This window comes from Narcine bancroftii, chromosome 10 (assembly GCF_036971445.1).
Source record: "Narcine bancroftii isolate sNarBan1 chromosome 10, sNarBan1.hap1, whole genome shotgun sequence".
NCBI classification, from domain to species: Eukaryota; Metazoa; Chordata; class Chondrichthyes; order Torpediniformes; family Narcinidae; genus Narcine; species Narcine bancroftii.
In genome coordinates this window covers 108,265,510-108,284,152 of record NC_091478.1, presented here as the reverse complement: position 1 = coordinate 108,284,152, position 18,643 = coordinate 108,265,510, and the positions used below count along the sequence as shown (strand labels likewise).

The 18,643-nt window shown below is 43.5% G+C and overlaps 1 protein-coding gene across 3 annotated transcripts in view; it reads left to right on the top strand.

Moving 5' to 3' along the window:
- Positions 1–4,450: 4,450 nt before the first annotated feature.
- The window catches only part of plcg2 (phospholipase C, gamma 2), a 141,440-nt gene continuing 127,247 nt past the window's right edge, over positions 4,451–18,643 (top strand). For 2 of the 3 annotated variants that reach the window (XR_011346032.1, XR_011346031.1), the window contains exon 1: positions 4,451–4,908. Coding sequence is in view for 1 of the 3 variants with exons in the window: in XM_069902218.1 (XP_069758319.1) it covers positions 4,713–4,908 (196 nt within the window). In the remaining 2 variants the exon portion in view is untranslated. The remainder of the gene's footprint in view (positions 4,909–18,643) is intronic. The other variant, XM_069902218.1, reaches the window with a different exon arrangement.

Below are 18,643 nucleotides of genomic sequence, written 5' to 3'. Positions count from 1 at the left end.
GGCCCTTGCGTCCAGAGTGAGAAATAGCTTTTTACCCTGTTACGAGCCCAGAGGACCCCAAAACCCAGCAGCAATAGATATTCACCAACAAATGGTTTCTTAAACAAAAGTTGCTTTTAATTATCTTTAAACATGAAAACAGAATCACACTTTAACTTATCACTATTGACTTAACTAACCAAACTTGGTCCCCTTCTAATTCTAAGTGCACGTGTATGTAATGTGTGTGTAAGTTTAGAAAAATTCTTTGATTCACAGTCCAATCTCACTTCTCATTCCTCCAAGTTCACTGGTTGCAGCCAATTCTTATACTGTGTACAGTGTTTAACATTTATGAAGTTCACCAGGCTTTGGTGTTTGGAAGGTAAATGGTTAGCACTCAGAAAGGTTCTTGTTGGTTTTCAGAGAGAAATTTCTTGTTCCTGGACACAAACTGATCCCATTTAATCAGCCACATTAGTGTCTTGCTGAAGAAACTTTCCCCATCAGGGTTTTCCAGATGATAATTTCTTTCTTTCAGGTCACCACAGAGTTCCTTTCTGTTTCTCTTATTTCAAGTGAAACATTATGCAGCCAGTTCTCTCCTCTTGTATGGAACACAAGGGCTTTGACCAGACTGAACTAAGTACTCACAACCCATCTTCAAAATGAGGTTTTTCCACAAGCTTGCTAACTTGCCCTGTTCCAGTTTCAGCTGCTGCTGCTCACTGAGGCACTGCAAAACTGAATTCTCTCTTTCTCTCTCTCTCTCTCTCTCTCTGAGAAAATCCTATTTGACTCTCTCTGCTTGCAAAAACCACATGACCCTCTTAGAACAGCAACCTCCACTCAGACAGCCTGTGGCTCCGAACCTAATCCTCTGAGTTCTGTCATCTGTTGCTTTTCAAAACAACAATCCATTAGTGAAGTCCCTTGGGCATGCCCAAACCTTTTGTAAAGGCTCTCGGAGCCAGCTGTCTTGCTTGAGCAGTGCTCCAGTATTTTAAATGAGTATTTAAACCAGGTAAATTGATGTTAATGCCATCTGGTTGGAGGATGTCCAAACAGAATATGAGGTGTTGTTCCTCCAAGTCTGGCAGTGCATGAGACCATGGACAGACATGTCAGCAAGGGAATTGAAATGGGTGCTCACTGGTAGATTCATGCTATTGCAGTGGACAGAGTCAAGGTGCTCAACAGTGATCTCCCAGTCTGCACCCAATCTCTCCAGTGTCAGAGACCACAACAGGAGCACCAGATGCAATAGATGACCCTGAAAGTTTGTAACCAAAAAGCTTGGTTAGGGGTATTTGTAGTATAGTTTTCAGTTCCTGCAAATACCTATAGTAATTTTGAAATGAAATCAAAAATTTCAAGCATCAAGAAAGATCTTCAGAAAAGCCATCAAATTAGAAATATAAACCATGTTTTTCTAATTTTATGAACACTGCCTGATCATCTGTTATTTTTTTGGGACATGGGACATATTCTCGTCTGATGAAAGGTAATAAAAGTGAGATGATGGCAGTTAAACCTATCTGGGTCAGTGATATAAGCCCCCACATAACTTTCTTCTGAAAACATTTTTAAAAATTGAACAGGAATTTTTGGTAGTTGAACCCATTCTCCTCCAGTTTCAGTTTGGATATAACTGACACAATACTGAAGCAAATTTAGGGAGTTTAGAGGCATATTTGCCAATTTAAAGAAAACTTCCAAAACAATAGTTGCAGCTGTTCAGTTCAAAACACTGATTAGATCAAAGCAATGTCATTTCACTTCATTTGAAAGGAAACGTCATCCTATTTTTATTGCAGAAAGAGGAAGAAAGACAAAATGAGGGAGTCATACAGAGCAAAATTATATGTGTAAAAGGCAACAGAAGAGACAAGCAAAATATAAAGTGATGGGCATCCCATGAAAATAGAAAAACAAGTATAAAAGAAATGAGCTCAATATGCCAGACAAATTGTTCTGTCAGTGTGTCACAATGGTGGATGATATCTGTAAGGGTTATCTGCATAAATATTTTGATCTTGAGGCTGTCAAGATCACAATTATGGAAAGAAAACAAAATAAGAAAAATAAATACATCACTGTTTCAACATCTATAATAGAGCATTTCAAAAGGACCTTCTCAACAACTAATCATAAAATAAATTTCAGGGTATCTTGCCCAAATCTCATGCTATTATTTTAGCATTGAGCACTCCATACACTGTATAGGGTTCTGTCCTTATTTTGATGCCCTATCAAAATCATTAAGACACATTAGAAATGAAAAGTGATATTAGCTCCAAATTCAATTGGATATCGAGGAGATTGTACGGCTTTCCCATGACTTGTGCGGGTTTTCCCTGTGGGCACCTGTTTCTCACACCCACTAAAACAGGGCTGGTAGGTGGTTTGTGGGCCAGAAGGACCTTCTACCATGCTGTCTCATTAAAATTAATACTTAACAAAAGTTATTTGAGTTGGAGACTGCTGTAGCAAAAACTAAACCACTGGAGGAATGCAATGGGCCAGGCAGCATCTGTAAGGGGAAAAGAATTGCAGTTGTTTCCTATAAAGAGCCTGCATCAGGACTGAGAATGAAGAATGAATAGAGCTATAGAATGGAGGAGTAAGACAGAAGTTAGTAGGTGATAGATGGGCCAAAAGGAGTGAAAGACGATGGCAGATGGAGCAAAAGTGGAGAAATGCTGTTGACAGATAGAAGCAGGCAAGGAAAGGGTAGATAATGGAGCCAGGTGGGTGAAGGGAGGACAGCTGCTGCTGGGGTGGGGTGGGGGGGGGGGGGGGGAAGGGGATGATACCATTCTGGAATCTGAAGAATGAAGGTAAGAAAGGAGGGAAGAGGTGAAGGGCAGATGGAACATTTGGGGAGAGGATCTGGTTATGAAATGTAACAGGGCTCAGGCCTGAACAGTGGATACAGAGCTTTACCTCCTATGGATGCTGAGAGACCTGCTGAGTTACACATACGTACAGGATGGTGACAGGCCCTTTCGGCTCACGAGCCTGTGCTGCCCACTTATACCCAATTGACATTAGTACATTTTGAACAATGAAAGGAAATTGGAACATCTGAAGGAAACCCCCACAGACATGGGGAGAACATAGGTACTCCTTGCAACATGGGATTTGAACCCCTGTCACATTGCGCTAACCACTAGGTTAACCATGCTCTCCCCTTATTTTGGGGTTTTGTTATCAAGAAGGAGGTACAGGTATCTCAATATTTCCCAACAAAAAATAACGATGAAATTGAATTTTTATAATGAGCTTTCGCTGTTTCAGGGAAATGTGTAGCGATTACTTGGGAATTGGGTATGGATTTGGGAATCCAAAGATGGCATATTGAAATGAGATTTTGTATTCCTCTTGAAAAAATAACATAGTTTATGTGATAAATATAAATTTTTTCCAGAAAATATGGAGTCCATATTTGTAATATGTTGTCTTGCAAATTTAAGCTCTCAATCGCTCGATTTCACGGAGGTTGATTTGAATCTATTGACCTATTTGATAATCTCCTTCTTTGTTTGAGTACTTGGGAGGCGGGGTTAGGTTTATATACCACATATATTTTCTTGTACATGTCTAATTCATAATTGAAAGAGGTCCAGGGGGACTGTTGGATAGATCTGGTCCAGGGGGACTGTTGGATAGATCTGGGACAGGGGGACTGCTGGATAGATCTGGGACAGGGGGACTGCTGGATGGATCTGGGACAGGGGGACTGCTGGATGGATCTGGGACAGGGGGACTGCTGGATGGATCTGGGACAGGGGGACTGCTGGATGGATCTGGGACAGGGGGACTGCTGGATGGATCTGGTCCAGGGGGACTGCTGGATGGATCTGGGACAGAGGGACTGCTGGATGGATCTGGTCCAGGGGGACTGCTGGATGGATCTGGGACAGGGGGACTGCTGGATGGATCTGGGACAGGGGGACTGCTGGATGGATCTGGGACAGGGGGACTGCTGGATGGATCTGGTCCAGGGGGACTGCTGGATAGATCTGGTCCAGGGGGACTGCTGGATAGATCTGGTCCAGGGGGACTGCTGGATGGATCTGGGACAGGGGGACTGCTGGATGGATCTGGGACAGAGGGACTGCTGGATGGATCTAGTCCAGGGGGACTGCTGGATGGATCTGGGACAGGGGGACTGCTGGATGGATCTGGGACAGGGGGACTGCTGGATGGATCTGGGACAGGGGGACTGCTGGATGGATCTGGGACAGGGGGACTGCTGGATGGATCTGGGACAGGGGGAAGGCTGGATCAGGATTGCTGGACTGGAGGGTAGCTTCTGTGAGACTGATCCCGACGCCTTGCCCGTTGGTGGGTGTGCAGGATTCGGAGAGACCCTGTCTGTGTGCCACGCTCCGAGGAAAGGAAGCCTGAACGGGGCCGTGGTCGTTGCGGGCGGGGCCGCACTTGTCCAGGCAGCAGGAGGCGGTGGCGGACGCCCCATCTGCCTTGCACAGCTCGGCAGGGTTGCATCGGTCGGCTCCACGCCGCTTCCGGAGCAAGACTTTTTTTCAAAGCCTTTCGTTCAACTTCCTCCTGCAACTCAAGAGCGGAACGTGCAGGATGATGGTGCAGCCATGAAGACCTCTCTCCCTTGGGCCCCGCGTGCGGTGTGAAGAGGAGCTCGTTCCCCGCCAGTGGCCATCGGAGCTTTCGGGGCAGTGCGAGAGCCCAGGCTGCCGGGCGGCGCAGCGATGTCCTGGGGCAGAGACGCCCCGGATTCCCTGGCCGAGCCCGAGAAGAGCCAGTTGAAAAGGACATTGGAGCTGGGCGCCGTGATGACCGTCTTCAGCCTGAGAAAGTCTCAGCCCGAGCGGAGAACCTTGCAGGTGATCATGGAAAGTCAACAACTGTCCTGGAACAGGACGGCGGACAAGATCGAGGGTGTGCGTGAGTATCCCAGTTCGGGATGGCCCCCCTGCCTTGCCTTCCAGCCCCCAACGTCTCTCGAACAACCTCAAAAGGTCCACACGAAAGTCTTTTCCTTTCAGTTCGCTCCGTCGGCTTTGATCGTCATTCTCAAGTCCAGGGTTGACTCAGCTTAACTGCGATCCTTGCCGTCTCTCTCCACTGTTGGACACTTTTCAAACTGTCTGCAAGGTCAGGTCAGGTCAGCCAGTGTGTGTGGCAAGCTTTGGCCCACACGGGAGCTCGATTTGCAATGCAGTAGCTTTTCTGCTGAACTCCATGTCGTGGATGGCCTTTGAAACTGTAGGACTCCCTTTCCATCACAAGAAGGAGACAAGCTGTGAGCTTGTGTTTGCAACAAAGCAGGGAGAAAGGAGACTTCGTGTAGACATTGAGGTGTATGTCATTAGGGTTGGGGTCACTCCCCCCCCCACCCATGGACCTCCTTCCACACCAGACCAGACAGAATCCTTAGTGATGATCTTTGGACTAATGTTACTTGTAAATTACAAATAATAATTACCACCGTATTGACCCGAAAACACCAAAAAATTGACAAAAGCGGCGACTATAAAATGACTAGCGACAACGAAAACAACAGCGCGGGCTTGTACCCCATGCAGACGAAACCACGTGATTCTAAGAGTCATTGTGATTGGGTATGATGATAACTTGGACCCGAGCGCATTAGAAGATTAAAAAGTAAATTAACAAAGAATTTTAGCCTTGTGGGTCCATGGATTCATGTAAACTGGGCTGACGAAAAATGCTTTTGTTGTTAGAACTAACTACGGGGATATTTTTATAGAAAATAATACATTTCCACTGAAACACTGCACCAAAATTTTAGAGAGTCTTTTTGGTGTTCCCCCCCCCCCCCCTTTGATGTCACCTGATGTGGTCTGCACCCGTTTAGTGATGCCAGTGAAAAAATTCCCAGACGGAATAGCCCTAATCATTGCCCCTTTCACAATGGCATCCCACTAAATTGACCTTTCAGTGTCCTGGGATAGGAATGGGGGTTTGGCTTTTCACACTTGATCACTAGTTGGGACATTTAACGCGTTCACACTTGCAAGAAGCCATGGTGGACCTGCCCTAAGTCCTGATCAATGTCTTATGATCTTTGAACAAAATGAATCATGACATAATTAAGCTTTATGTACAGAACAGTATGAGGCCTTCAGCCTATGTGGTTGTGCTGACCTATGTGAACCTTTGTACGGGTCAGTGGGAAAGTGCTAGAAATAAGCAGCCAAAGTGTGGGAATGTTGGTAGCACTATCACGTACAATTTATAAATACCATAGGGGAAAAAGCGATGGCGGACCTGCCCTTCCAGAATTCCGTGGGGGAGAGAAAGGGCTGCATCCATGGAGGGTTTCTTTGCCCTGTGCCATTCTGGGAAGTCAGGTCCACCATTGCTTTTCCCACAGTCTTTATAAATTTTGCTCTATAGGACTACCAACTTTCCCACGCTGTTTCTAAAATTGTCCGCTCTTGCTATTTATTTTCTCTCTTTCTCCCCCTCTCTCTCCCTTCTGCTGTGACTTTCCAATGGCAAAGTTTATACTGCCATTTTAATCTTCCTTCACGTTCCTGCACTCACACAAAAACTTGGGGTCATTTCATCCCATAATGCAATTGCCCATTTCACACTTGCCCGATTGCAATGCCGACATCTGCAGATGCCAGGGATTATACTGGGGTTGAGGTTGTCAATCTCTGGTGTGAGATGATGTCATCTGATGCCGGTGTTGAGCTGATTTTGCTTTCACACTAGACACTTTAAAGGCCGATTGGCCGTTAATTCCTGGGATCACTTGCAAGTGTGAAAGGGGCTAATAAGATCATGAACTTGATGCATGGATTGGATGAATTGGCAGAGGGTGAGAGGTTAGTTGGGAGAAATTGATTTCACTCAATGTGTTGGGGTGTTCTGGAACTCAATATAAAGGAACTCCAATTTCTTTACAGGGCAGTAATATTACAAAGATAGCACTGGCCACTTTCTTACCAGGAGTCTGTAGCACCTTGCTTTCACAGCATCTGAAAGATATAATCTTGGGAATGTGAAGAGCTGGAATGAAAAATAATCTGGTCTGTTTCTGTTCAGCATGGACACAGTGAGTCAAGTGGTCTCTTTCTGCAGCATCAGATTCTATAATTTTATGAAAAAATCTGGAGGGAGGACGAGGGAGCATAGTATTGGTGGAGTTCTGTGGGAACTTCTCAGACTTGCAACGTGGAAGAAAGGGAACATTTGTACAGAGATAAGTGAAAATGGGTGCATTCTTCACCGCAGTAACTCTCATTAGTTACACCTTTGGGGCCCCTCAACCCTGCCCCACTATTCAGTTGATTGTGGCTGGTTGAGCCTCGGATTTGGTTCCTCTTCTGTGCCATGTTCCTGTGGCCCTCAATTCCTCAATCTTTCAAATGTTTATCTGTTATACACTTGTAATTGCCTGGCCTCCCCTGCCTACTGAGGTAAAGAATTTCTGATTCACTAGCCTCTGAGAGAAATGTTTCATGACAAACCTATTACCTTATAACCATATCCATTGTTCATGACTCAGTAACAAAAGGTCTCAGCATCTACCCTGTCAAGCTGCTGCAGGATCTTAAAACATCAGATCTTTTTGTAGTTATAACTTAGTTCTTATTGTACATGTTGGATGCAATCAAGTTTTCAAAAGAACCGCATTGCTTTCGTTCATATTTCGTCTGAGTGCAACTGGCATCCTGTAACCCAGTACTACCTGTCACATGGACAGGTGGTTGGCGACTAAACCAGCTCCACCACCTGGCTTGCCTGGTGCAGAGGGTAGCTGGACACCCTGCAGGATGAAAAAGACTTTTCAAAGGGTGGGCGAACCCTCTCATAGGGTCAGTGGCCATCTAGCAAACACGTACCGTGAAGCAGGGAAACACCATCCCTTGCATCAAGGTTTGGTCTGACCATTCACTGCAACAGAATGTTCCTTTGCCATCTTGGACCTTACCATTCTGTTGGATCCAGGAGGGGATGTCGAGAGGTTGGGTCTGGACCTCTGCAACCTGCTACTCACTATTCATGCACACACGGCTCCTTTCTGAGGAGTGGAGTATTCCTCCTATTAAACCCCACAACTTGACAGAAAGGAACAATCGTCATCTCACGATGAAGAAGAAAGAAGATTTGCAGATTGACATTAATGGAAAAAATTAACACCAACTTAGTTGAAAACAGCATGCCCTTTGAACACTGCAAGTATTTGAATTCCTTGAAATGACACATCTTTCTTTGTTAGGACTCTTTGCAGTAGGGGTTTTCTAACAAGCTTCGTTATTGAATGTAGACTTCAATATAGTTAATAATTATGAGAGCCAGTGAGCTGAATATTAGGCTCCATATTAAAAGCTTAAACTCTACATGTCTTTCAGTTTTCAGCCTGGAGTTCGAGTTTGTGGATTTCTAAATGGATTGGTTTCCTGAACAAAATGAAGCACACACATTTAGAGTGGGAAGTACTGTAGATGCAGAGGTGGAAGATGCTCAGTGTCTTAAACTGAGTGGCAAAGTTTAATAACCTTTCAAGTAAAGAAAAGCTTTCTTAACATATAAATATATTTATATTCAAGCAACTGGCAAAAAAAATACAGAAAATAAATACTGGTAGCTAAAAAATACGGAAGTTTAAAATTGGCACACCTCGGTGTTAGTTCACCAAACCATACATAATCTCAAGCAACTGGAAAATTCATTTATCTGGCATCTATCAATCCCCATAAGGTAGGCTTCAGTGGCCAACCTGGACATATTTTTATGTGTCTTTATGTTGAATGAGGTTAATGAATACTTTTGTGGGTGGGGGTGGGGGGGTTATTCAGTGGGGGAGGGTAGGTAGGGTTGTTAATTTGTGAGAGGATGGGTAAAGGAACCAGGATGAAACAAGAGAGAGCTTGGTATGAATAGGCCTGAAAGAAACAAGAAGCATTGGAATAATGGGTAGCTAGAAACAGAAGGGATCTGACTGAGATCATGTTTGGGATAGGATAAGGTTTCTTGGGACATTTATCAATGATCTGTAGTCAGGATGAACTGACATAATTTAAAAACTTACCTATTCATCCAAAATCAGAAATGTAATAAATAGTGAGGACGTGAGCTGTGGATTGAAAACCACGGAAAATGCAGCAGCTCCAGATGAAGCCACATGATGCAGGAAATTACTTAGTGAATGGATACATATATTTTGTTAGTGGTGTATTGCAGGTATGGTAAGCTATTTAAAGCAATAGTGGATTTCCAGGAACATTCAGACTACAGTGGAACCCCAATTTAACATGAGCCCAGAGATAACGTGATCACCCAGTGGACCCTTTTTTTTCCTCTTTCTGGAATTGGAATTATTTTCAGATCAAAATGGAATGCACCATTAGCAGAAGAAATTCTTTTTTAGTGAAAGATAAGCTTAACCAAGAATAAAAGTCAAACCTGAATTTCAAGCGACCTCGGCATACCTGAATCAACACTTGGAGGCTGAAAGTCTCAGGAAGATAAGTTACGCGCGTCACTTTGGAAAGTTTAGGAAGAGGCAGGACGAAAGGCCAAACGCATGAAGACAGCCAAATGATGTCAGCCTCTGACTCCCTGTACAAGTGGTTTGTTCAAGTATGCTCAGAAGGCTTTCCAGTTTCTGGGCCTATTCTCAAAGCTCAAGCCAAGAAGTTTGACTAGCTGATTAATGGAGAAACCTCAGCTCAAAGATAACAATGGATGGCTAAACTGGTTTAAACGCTATCACGGGATTTCTCAAGTGTTAGAGTCTGGAGAAATTCACTCAGCTGACAGTGCCGCTTCCAGCGAAAACCAGGTAGAACTAAAGACTCTTAGAAGAATGTGGCTAGGTTGGAAGAATAAGTGTACAACTGCCGTGCCCCCCCCCCCCCCCCCCCCCCCGTTTCCACCATGTCAATGTAAAATGGTTACTGTTCGAATCCATGCATAGCAGCAATGCTTGGATGACCGGTGTCATCTTTTGGGATTGGTTTTACAAAACTTGTCCCTGCTGTCCGTGCTCATTTCTGTAAGCAAAAGCTAGAACTCAAAGTTCTTCTTTTGATTGACAACTGTCCCACCCACCCGCCAGCTCCCAACCTAGTAAGCTGCGACAGAAAGATCTTGAGTTTCTTGCCTCCCAAAGAACACTATATCTAAGGTCCAGCCCCTAGATCAGGGGATCATCTCCGTGTTCAAGCAGAATTACAGGCATAAATTATAGAATTGTAGACGAATCAACAAAGCTGGAAGACCATCTGAAAAGCATGAACGTTAAGGAAGTTTGCCACTTCGGTGGGAAGGGCTGGGTAGCAGTCAGCTCCTCATGTGTGGGGAAGATGCTGGGAGAAGAGTCTGGGTCCAGCCTTTCCATCATGACATTCCACCAAGGAAGATGATTCTACTTCACAGATGAAGAGGTGGGTGAGGCGCAGAGGCTGTTTCAAATTAGCAAAGAGGTTTTTCACCAGTGATGACAAATACCTGACATATGAGCATCTGAGAGACTGCGAGATCGTCCAAAATGTTACTATAGCACCAGTCCCCAAACCACAGGAGAATGACAATGAGGAGCCTCCACCCCCATCTCAAAAGTGTCTGAAGCCATTGAGTACCTTGAGGTTGGCTGGAGACCCAGATTAGAGAACACATAAAAATCCTCCAGCTTGGAAGCATTATAGATATCACTCGCCAACAGCGACCCACGGCATTCAGGCAATGAACACATGATCACTTTTTTAAGAAATAAAAAAGATGATTGTAAATACAGGAATTGTAAGTGTTCTTTATTTTTTTTGAAAAAGCTGTTTATCGTGACCCCGATTTAGCGCGACTGCTTTTTTTGTGATCCAATTCTTTTTGGACCCAAACTATCGTGTTATAATGGGGTTCCACTGTACTCTTGGTTCAAAGAAAAAGGTTGCCTAACAATATCTTTAACCTGGTTGGAGGGTGAAATTCGGCTTGTTAAATCGGGTACATAATAGACATATTTTAACACTATAGCCACAGTGATTGAGGTAGAAATAGTGTACTTATTTGAATAGGTTTACAATGTGCTATTAATAAATTGCTATTGCACAGCTGTTCATCAAAAATTTGCATATGATTTCTGCAGCTCTAAACCTTTCGAAAAAGTTGGGGTTTTTTTTCTCCTCTGCAGAGGTCAAACGTATTTTCCTTTGAATTAGGGAAGGGCAAGTAACTGACTGAATTGGCAAGATGTTGTTATTCACCTTTCTTGATTTGTCTCCGGAGAAGCACATGATCTCGGTTCGGTGGCTCCTCAGTAACATAAGGCACAACGACTGTTCCTGTCAAGAATCATTGCAAGAGTCGTAGTATTTCCCATGGGAAGCAACAGCTCATTCCAAAGAGGAGAAGGCCAAGGATTGGGGCTGAGTAGGAAAATGGATCAGCTCATGATTGAACGGTGTGGCAGACTTGATGGGCTGAATGGCCTATTTCTGCTCAGCAGAGGTTTATTATAGAAGACATTGTTAATTATTATGAGATTCTACAATGCCTTTTGTTTTGAGATAAACATTGATCACCATCTTCTCTTTATTCCCATTGAATCTGAGTATAATAAGAGTTCATTTTTCCCAAAAAAATGTTCAGCAATTCTTCATCTGCGTTAGTCAAACAAGGAATCAAAATTCTCTTATTCAGACATTGTCCAATCTACTAATTCTCGATTGATTTCTTATTTTCCTTGAATGATCAAAGGGCCTCTCTCTGACATAGATTTTTATCATGTAAACATGCTGTTTTTCAGTTCATCTTGTGATATTGGCATTGCTGGTAAGACTAATAATTATTGCCCATTATAATTGTTGAGTATCTCTAAGGAATTAACCACATTGCTGTGGGTCTTGAAGTAAGACAAGGCAAAAGCAGCAGTGAAAATTCTGAAATGCTGGAGGAACTCAGCAGGTCTCGCAGCATCCAGAGGAGGTAAAGATATACAACCGACGTTTCGGGTCTGAGCCCTTCATCAACATATGAGTTAAAAGCAGGCAGGTGCCTGAATTAAAAGGCAAGGGTGAAGGGAAGAAAGGGTGGGAAAGACCAACAGACAAAAGGTATTAATTGGACATGGATAGAATATGAGACTACAGGGACTGCAGAAGGGGAGCAATGAGAGAGGGTCCCTTTGAAGAGAGGAGAACTTCTTCAGGGCAGATTTGTTTCTAATTTGCATTCTAAAGAAACTGGTTGTTTCATGGTTACAGTCAAAGTGTGACTGTTTGAAAATCCTAATGGTTTGGCTCACCATTTGAAATCTGGACTGTTGACTATTTGGCTCTTGCCAACAGGAGTGTGGCAAATGGATGAGTGCAGCTGGCCAAACTGATAACACTTCAAAAGGCATCTTTGTTGACCAATGATTATCTGTATTCTCACTGGGATCCTGGATCCCATGCTCCATTTCACTTGCCTGGATCTTGTGTTCTCTTCCTATTTCATACCTCCACCATCCACTCACTGGGTCCCAGTTCCCATGTCTACTCTTGAGACTGATTCCCATACATGCCTCTGTTTGTTGACACTCCAGTTCCTGCCCTTGTTCCACTCACCTGGTTCTGTTGGCTGTGCTCCCTTGAAACCTTCCTGTTTCTGTTCCCACACTCCCTTACTGAAGCTTTGTTACCCATGCTTCCTTTAAATGTACTGTTCACTAGGATATTTATCATTCTACTATGTGATGGTTCTTAGAAAGTCCAGAAAATCTCTGGTCTGTTCACTCATTCATTGGTTATATTCACACAGAATCTCCTCCTGTCAGATTCCGTGTAAGGTCCATAATACTGTGATAGGAAGCAACAGCTCATGCCAGAAAGCTTCATTGGTTTTGGTGGAGTGCTAGAGTAAAATACTTGGTGACTCTGAAGGGGCTCTTTTGCTCCTCTTTCTCTCATACTGAAAGGGGCTCTGGGCAATGGTCTGGGCAATGCCAATGACGGGCAAAAATTCATGTATAATGACGGTGCTGTATTATTATCTCATCCTATTTTTATGTAATTGAATTTAAATTTTCTGACTGCTGTAGTGATATTTGGTATCATCTCTGGATGATCAAGAATCTGGACACTTTGATTACCGGCCCTGTGGCACCTTTGAATTTGCCAGATTGTGTTTTTTCTTGCAATTGGAAACCATTGAAATACTGAAAGCTTGTATTCTTTTCATGTAATTGAGCATAGAGCATTGACAGCTGGACTGGAGAGAAGTGATGTCTTTAGGGATGACGACTGCTTCTTTTAACCAATGACCTGGAATCAGGAATAAATGACATGATTTCAAGGTCACCACATAGCCCCAAAATTGGAATAAGTGAGGAAGTTAGTTGTGGTTTGAACACAGTGGAAAATGTCAGAATCAAAATGTATTGCTGTGAACATGTCATAAAATTCATTGTTTCACGGCAGAATCACAGGTTCAAATATTGTTATAAATTACATGTAATAAATAAATACAAAGGAAGGGAAGGTGAGGTAATGTCTGTTGGTCATTGCCCATTCAGAAATCTGATGGCAGAGGGGAAGAATCTGTTTTTGTGCTCTTGGGTGTTTGTCTTCAGGCTCCTGTTCCTCCTTCCCAATAGTAGTGGTGAGAAAAGGGCATGGCCTGGGTGGTGAGGGTCCTTGAGGATAGAGGCTGCTTTCTTAAGACACTGTGTGCATTAATGTGGTTGCATTGTCAGAATTGGATGACACAGGAGGAAATTGCATATGGTTTGGAATTAATTTATTTTGTTGGCAATGTATTGCAGTCTTGGCAAGCTAATTAAAGCACTTGCAGATTTCCAGGAAAAAATTGGTTTAAGAAAATAAATTAGATAGTCATTATGCAGTGGTTCTCAACCTTTCTTTTTCCATTCACAAACCACTTTAAGTTGTTCCGTGATTGGTAAGGGATTATTTAAGGTGGTATGTGAGTGGAAAGAAAAAGTTTGAAACCCACTGTTTTAATCTTACCTAATTGAATCATTATGTGCACGGTTTCAGAACTCCAAAGGAAATGGGCCAATGACAATTTTATTGTACAAATGTTTTGTGGACTTTTGCATAAACCTTGCCTAAAGTCATTTTTCAAGTTGCACTTTGTGTGCTTTTGTTCCACTTAAGGCACATGTGTATTCCTTGGAATTAGTGGAAGGCCAGCTGCCTAACAAAATGCCAAGCTTGCTTTTTTTCATACGTTCAGAGGCTGATTTAGCTTCTCTCTGGTCTGTTCAATCTCCTCCTGTCAGATTCTGTGGAAGATCATAATACTGTGCTGAGGAAATGACAGCTCATGCCAAAAAGCTTAATTGGTTTTGGTGGAGTACGAAAGGCAAATTCATGGACACTCAGGACTCTGAAGGGGCTTTCTTTTGCTGTTCTTTTTCTCATACTGGAGTGGGTTCTGGGTAATACTCATGGTGACTCTTACAGCAAGCAAAAGTTGAAGTATATCATGTAGGTCACATTTTTCAGGTATTATTATGTGACAAGAAAAGGAACCTTGAACTTTGGACTGAAAACTTCAGTTGTAATCTTTTGACACCGTCTGTACAGATTCCAAATCAGCGTTATGGTATAATGCTTTGATATGATTGTTATATTTCCAATATCATTTGTTTTGAGGTAAACATTGATATTCATCTTCCCATTCATTATTCCCATTGGATTTGAGTGTTTTTAAACAGTTTTTTTAAAGTTAGCAATTCTTTAGCTGTATTAGTGAAACAAGAATTTTTAACTCTTTAACCCATGCATTGCTTTAAACTACTAAATCTTGATGCATTTCTTATTTTGCTTGAATTATCAAAGGGCCCGACTTTGTTAATGAGTTCATAAATTGTCATTCATCTGCTATACATACTGCTTTTTAATTTATCCTGGTATTTTTGGCATTGTTGGCAAGACTAACAATGACTGTCCATCCATAACTACAAGACAGCTCAGATTTATTGTCAGAGTACATGTATGACATCACATACAACCCTGAGATTCCTTTTACTTGTAGGTGCGGCAAGAATCAACCACTTCGCTGTGGGTGTGAAATCATAAATTGGTCAAACAGGGTATAAACAGCAGATTTGGTTCTCCATAGGATATATGTGAACAGTTTAATGCAACAGCCAGGGTGTTTCAAGGTTCCATTATTGATTTTATTTTTTTTAACTTAATGACTTAAATTCTCCTACTGCTGTAATGATAGTTGAACTCCCATCGCTGGATGTTTAAGACTCTAGGGCCCTTCATTCCACTGACAGGTAAATGAGCAACGTGGCTCTTCCACCCTTGAAGTTTTGAAGCAATTAATCATTTAACCATGTTTTTTTTCCCCTGATGTTGGATGTCATTTGAATAATCAAACTCCATATGATCATGCAGCATGTGAAAATGATACAGATACTACATGAGAAAATATTGATATCAAAATTGTTCTATAGTATCACCATATTTTGTAGCACGTTTTAGAAATATTTTTGTTTTATAAACAACAATCAAACAAGATTTACCACTGGATCCCACCATTATGTTGCAAAGGTCAAGTCGTTCCTGCGCCCCAACATTTTCTACTGAATGTTGGTGTTGTAGTGGTAGCTACAATTTGAATTTGAACGGAAACCATGAGTTGATGTTGGTTTCTTTTTCAACTGTCTATTCAAAAGCCCGCACTACACTTTAAGAGGCAGTGACGCGATGACGCAGCCGAGTGCACGCGCGATCCACCTGAACACAAGGGAGCCCAAACCCAGTAGCGCCATCTTGACGCAGCTGCTCTGTTGCTGCGCCCGTTACACGCGGAGCCGGTTCGCCTGTGTCGCGATGTGCGCCACACCACAACTGCCCCCCCCCCCCCCCCCCCCCCCAGAACTGGCTCTAGTGTCCTGTTGCCTTTGGTGGTCACCCTCGCCTTTTAGGCTGTGCTTTAACAACCGGTTGGCTGAGGTCCAGGTGTGCTGCCTTTAGCCTGTCCGCCATGAACAGCTTCTCTTTACCTCCAATGTCCAGTGTGAAGGTCTTTCCAGAGTTGCACAGGGTACAAACCTTCATATGGTAATTGGAGGGGGGCTGGATGCGGGCTGCGTTGAACGAACACAGTCTGTGGCAGATAAATCTTTGGGAATGTACGCCAGCCAGTTGCCATGGTGTGAGGGTGGGGGGGGGGTGCATTCAAGGCTAACCTGTCCTGTAGGTCCTGCAACTATGCCTTCCCTTCAGTGCCAAAGTCTTGGGATAGAGGGAAGAACTCATCTAGTCGAGTTAGAAGGGCGCCATAGCCTAATTCGGTGGAGGATGCCTGCAAGTCTTCTTTGGGTGCTGACCTTTTGCCCAGCAGGACCCAGAGGAACTCATCCACCCAATTGGGGCCGTTTAACCAAGCCGTGAGGGCTGACTTCAAGTGGCTGTTGTAGCGTTCCATGAGTCCGTTGGCTTGAGGGTGATAAGCGGTGATGTGATGCAGCTTGATGCCCAGGAGCGTTGTGAGCTGTGTCCAGAGTGTGGATGTGAAATGCGCCCCTCTATCGGTGGTTATCTGCACTGGTTCCCCAAACCTCGCGATCCAATGTGCAGGAATTGGTTGAGGTGTCATTCAGAGGGATCGCTTCCGACCATCTTGTGCTGTAGTCTATCACCGTGAGAAGGTAGCAGGCATCCCAGGAGACTGGCAATGGGTCCACAATGTTGATGTGGTTCTGCTCGAACTGTCTTTTTGGGGGGGTTAAAACGTGGACTGGGGTCTTGACGTGGTGGTGGACCTTGGACCCCTGACATTGGGTGGAGTTGCGAGCCATCTGCGCATCTTGTTTTCTCAGGCAGTGCCTCACGAACCTCTCTGCTACTATGCAGGCCGAGGTTTTAATGGACGGGCGCGTGAGGTCGTGAACAGTCTTCAATACCTGGTGTCTCCATGGATCTCGGTACAACCAGCAAGATGGCATTGGCAAGGACGTCATTGGTCGCAATGAAAGCTGCATCGGTCTCCTCCGTCCACACTAGAGTTTTGTCCTTGGTGGATATCATGGTGAATAACAGTCTCATGATGCGAACTTACCCCGGGATGAAGCAGTTGTAGAAATTGACCATCCCGGTGAATTCCTGGAGGCCTTTGAGGATGTTGAGGTGGGCGAACTGGCGTATGGCTGCAACCTTCTCTGCCCATGGTGCTGCTCTGTTCGCAGTGATGGTGTGGCCCAAGAACTGCATGGAGTCCTTCCCGAACTGGCATTTCGCCATGTTGACTGCGATCCCGAACTCTGCCAGGCATGCGAAAAACCAGCGGAGGTGGTCCTTGTGCTCCTCGTGCTCCCTGCTGGCGATGAGTATGACGTCGAGGTAGATGAACACAAAGTCCATGTCTCTGCCCACTGGATCCATCAAGTGCTGAAAGGTTTGCGCTGAGTTTTTGAGGCCAAAAGGCATGCGGAGGAATTCAGAGTCCGAAAGGGGTGATAATGGCTATCTTGCAAGTGTTGTCAGGGTGGACAGGGATATGGTGGAGTTGGTTTGCCTGTGTCGCGATGTGCGCCACCACAGTGCTTGACAGATTATGATTAACTGTGATGCAATTGATGGCAATAGTGATTTCTCAATTCTGATAAACGGAGCTATGCACTATAATTTTCCAGATGTGTTTTTCATTTTGTATGGAAATATGCTTGCAGAGAATTCAAGAAAGGTGGTTGCATACTGCAGTTAAAATTTGCAATGTACTTCACCAGATGATGAATCAGTCATAGATTTTTTAAAATTAAAGTATAATTTTAAATGTTTACATTTTAAATTTAAATAATCTAGACAAACAGCAATGGTTCCAGGCCCTTCTGGCCCATGAGCTTGTGCTACCCAATTGACCTGCAATCCCTGTATATTTTGAAGGGTGGGAGGAAATCGGAACCTCCAGAGGCAACTGGGGCAGACATGGGAAGAATATATAAAACTTCTTACAGACAGCACCGGACTTGAATCCTGGTCACTGGCGCTGTAACATTGTTGCATTAACTGTGTCACCCAATTATGATTCCACCAGTAGGTGATTCAGCCCACCAGATTAATGCTTCACAGTGGGCATCTACCTGTATGTATTAATTCCATTATCTTGCATTTGGCCTTCAATGTCTTGGTGATTCACGTGTTTGCCGAGACACTTTAATCTTTTTTAATTTTAAAATTTAAATTTAGGCATACAGTACAGTAACAGCTCATTTCAACCCACGAGCCTGTGCCACCCAATTACAGCTGGTTAACCTTAAACCCCAGTACATTTTGAACTTCTCAAATGGTGGCAGTAATTCTGCTTTCACTACTCCGTCAGGCAGTGTTTTCAGATACTTAATGCTCTCTGAATGATAAAAGCCTCCTCGATATCTCTTGCGTCTAACTCAAAATCATTTGTTTTCAAACATATTTTCTTTCCACTCACATACCACTTTAAGAAATTCCTATGCCATTGGTGCTCTCTGATTAATAAGGGATTACTTAAGGTGGTATGTGAGTGGAAAGAAAAAGTTTGAAAACCACTGTTTTAATCATACCATTATGTGCATGGTTTCATAATTCCAAAGGAAATGGGTTGCAATTTTTCTCAAGCAATATATTTCAGTTGCAATTGGATCTAGAGCAGTGATTCTCAACCTATTTTTCACCTCGCATACCACCTTAAATAATTGACTGAA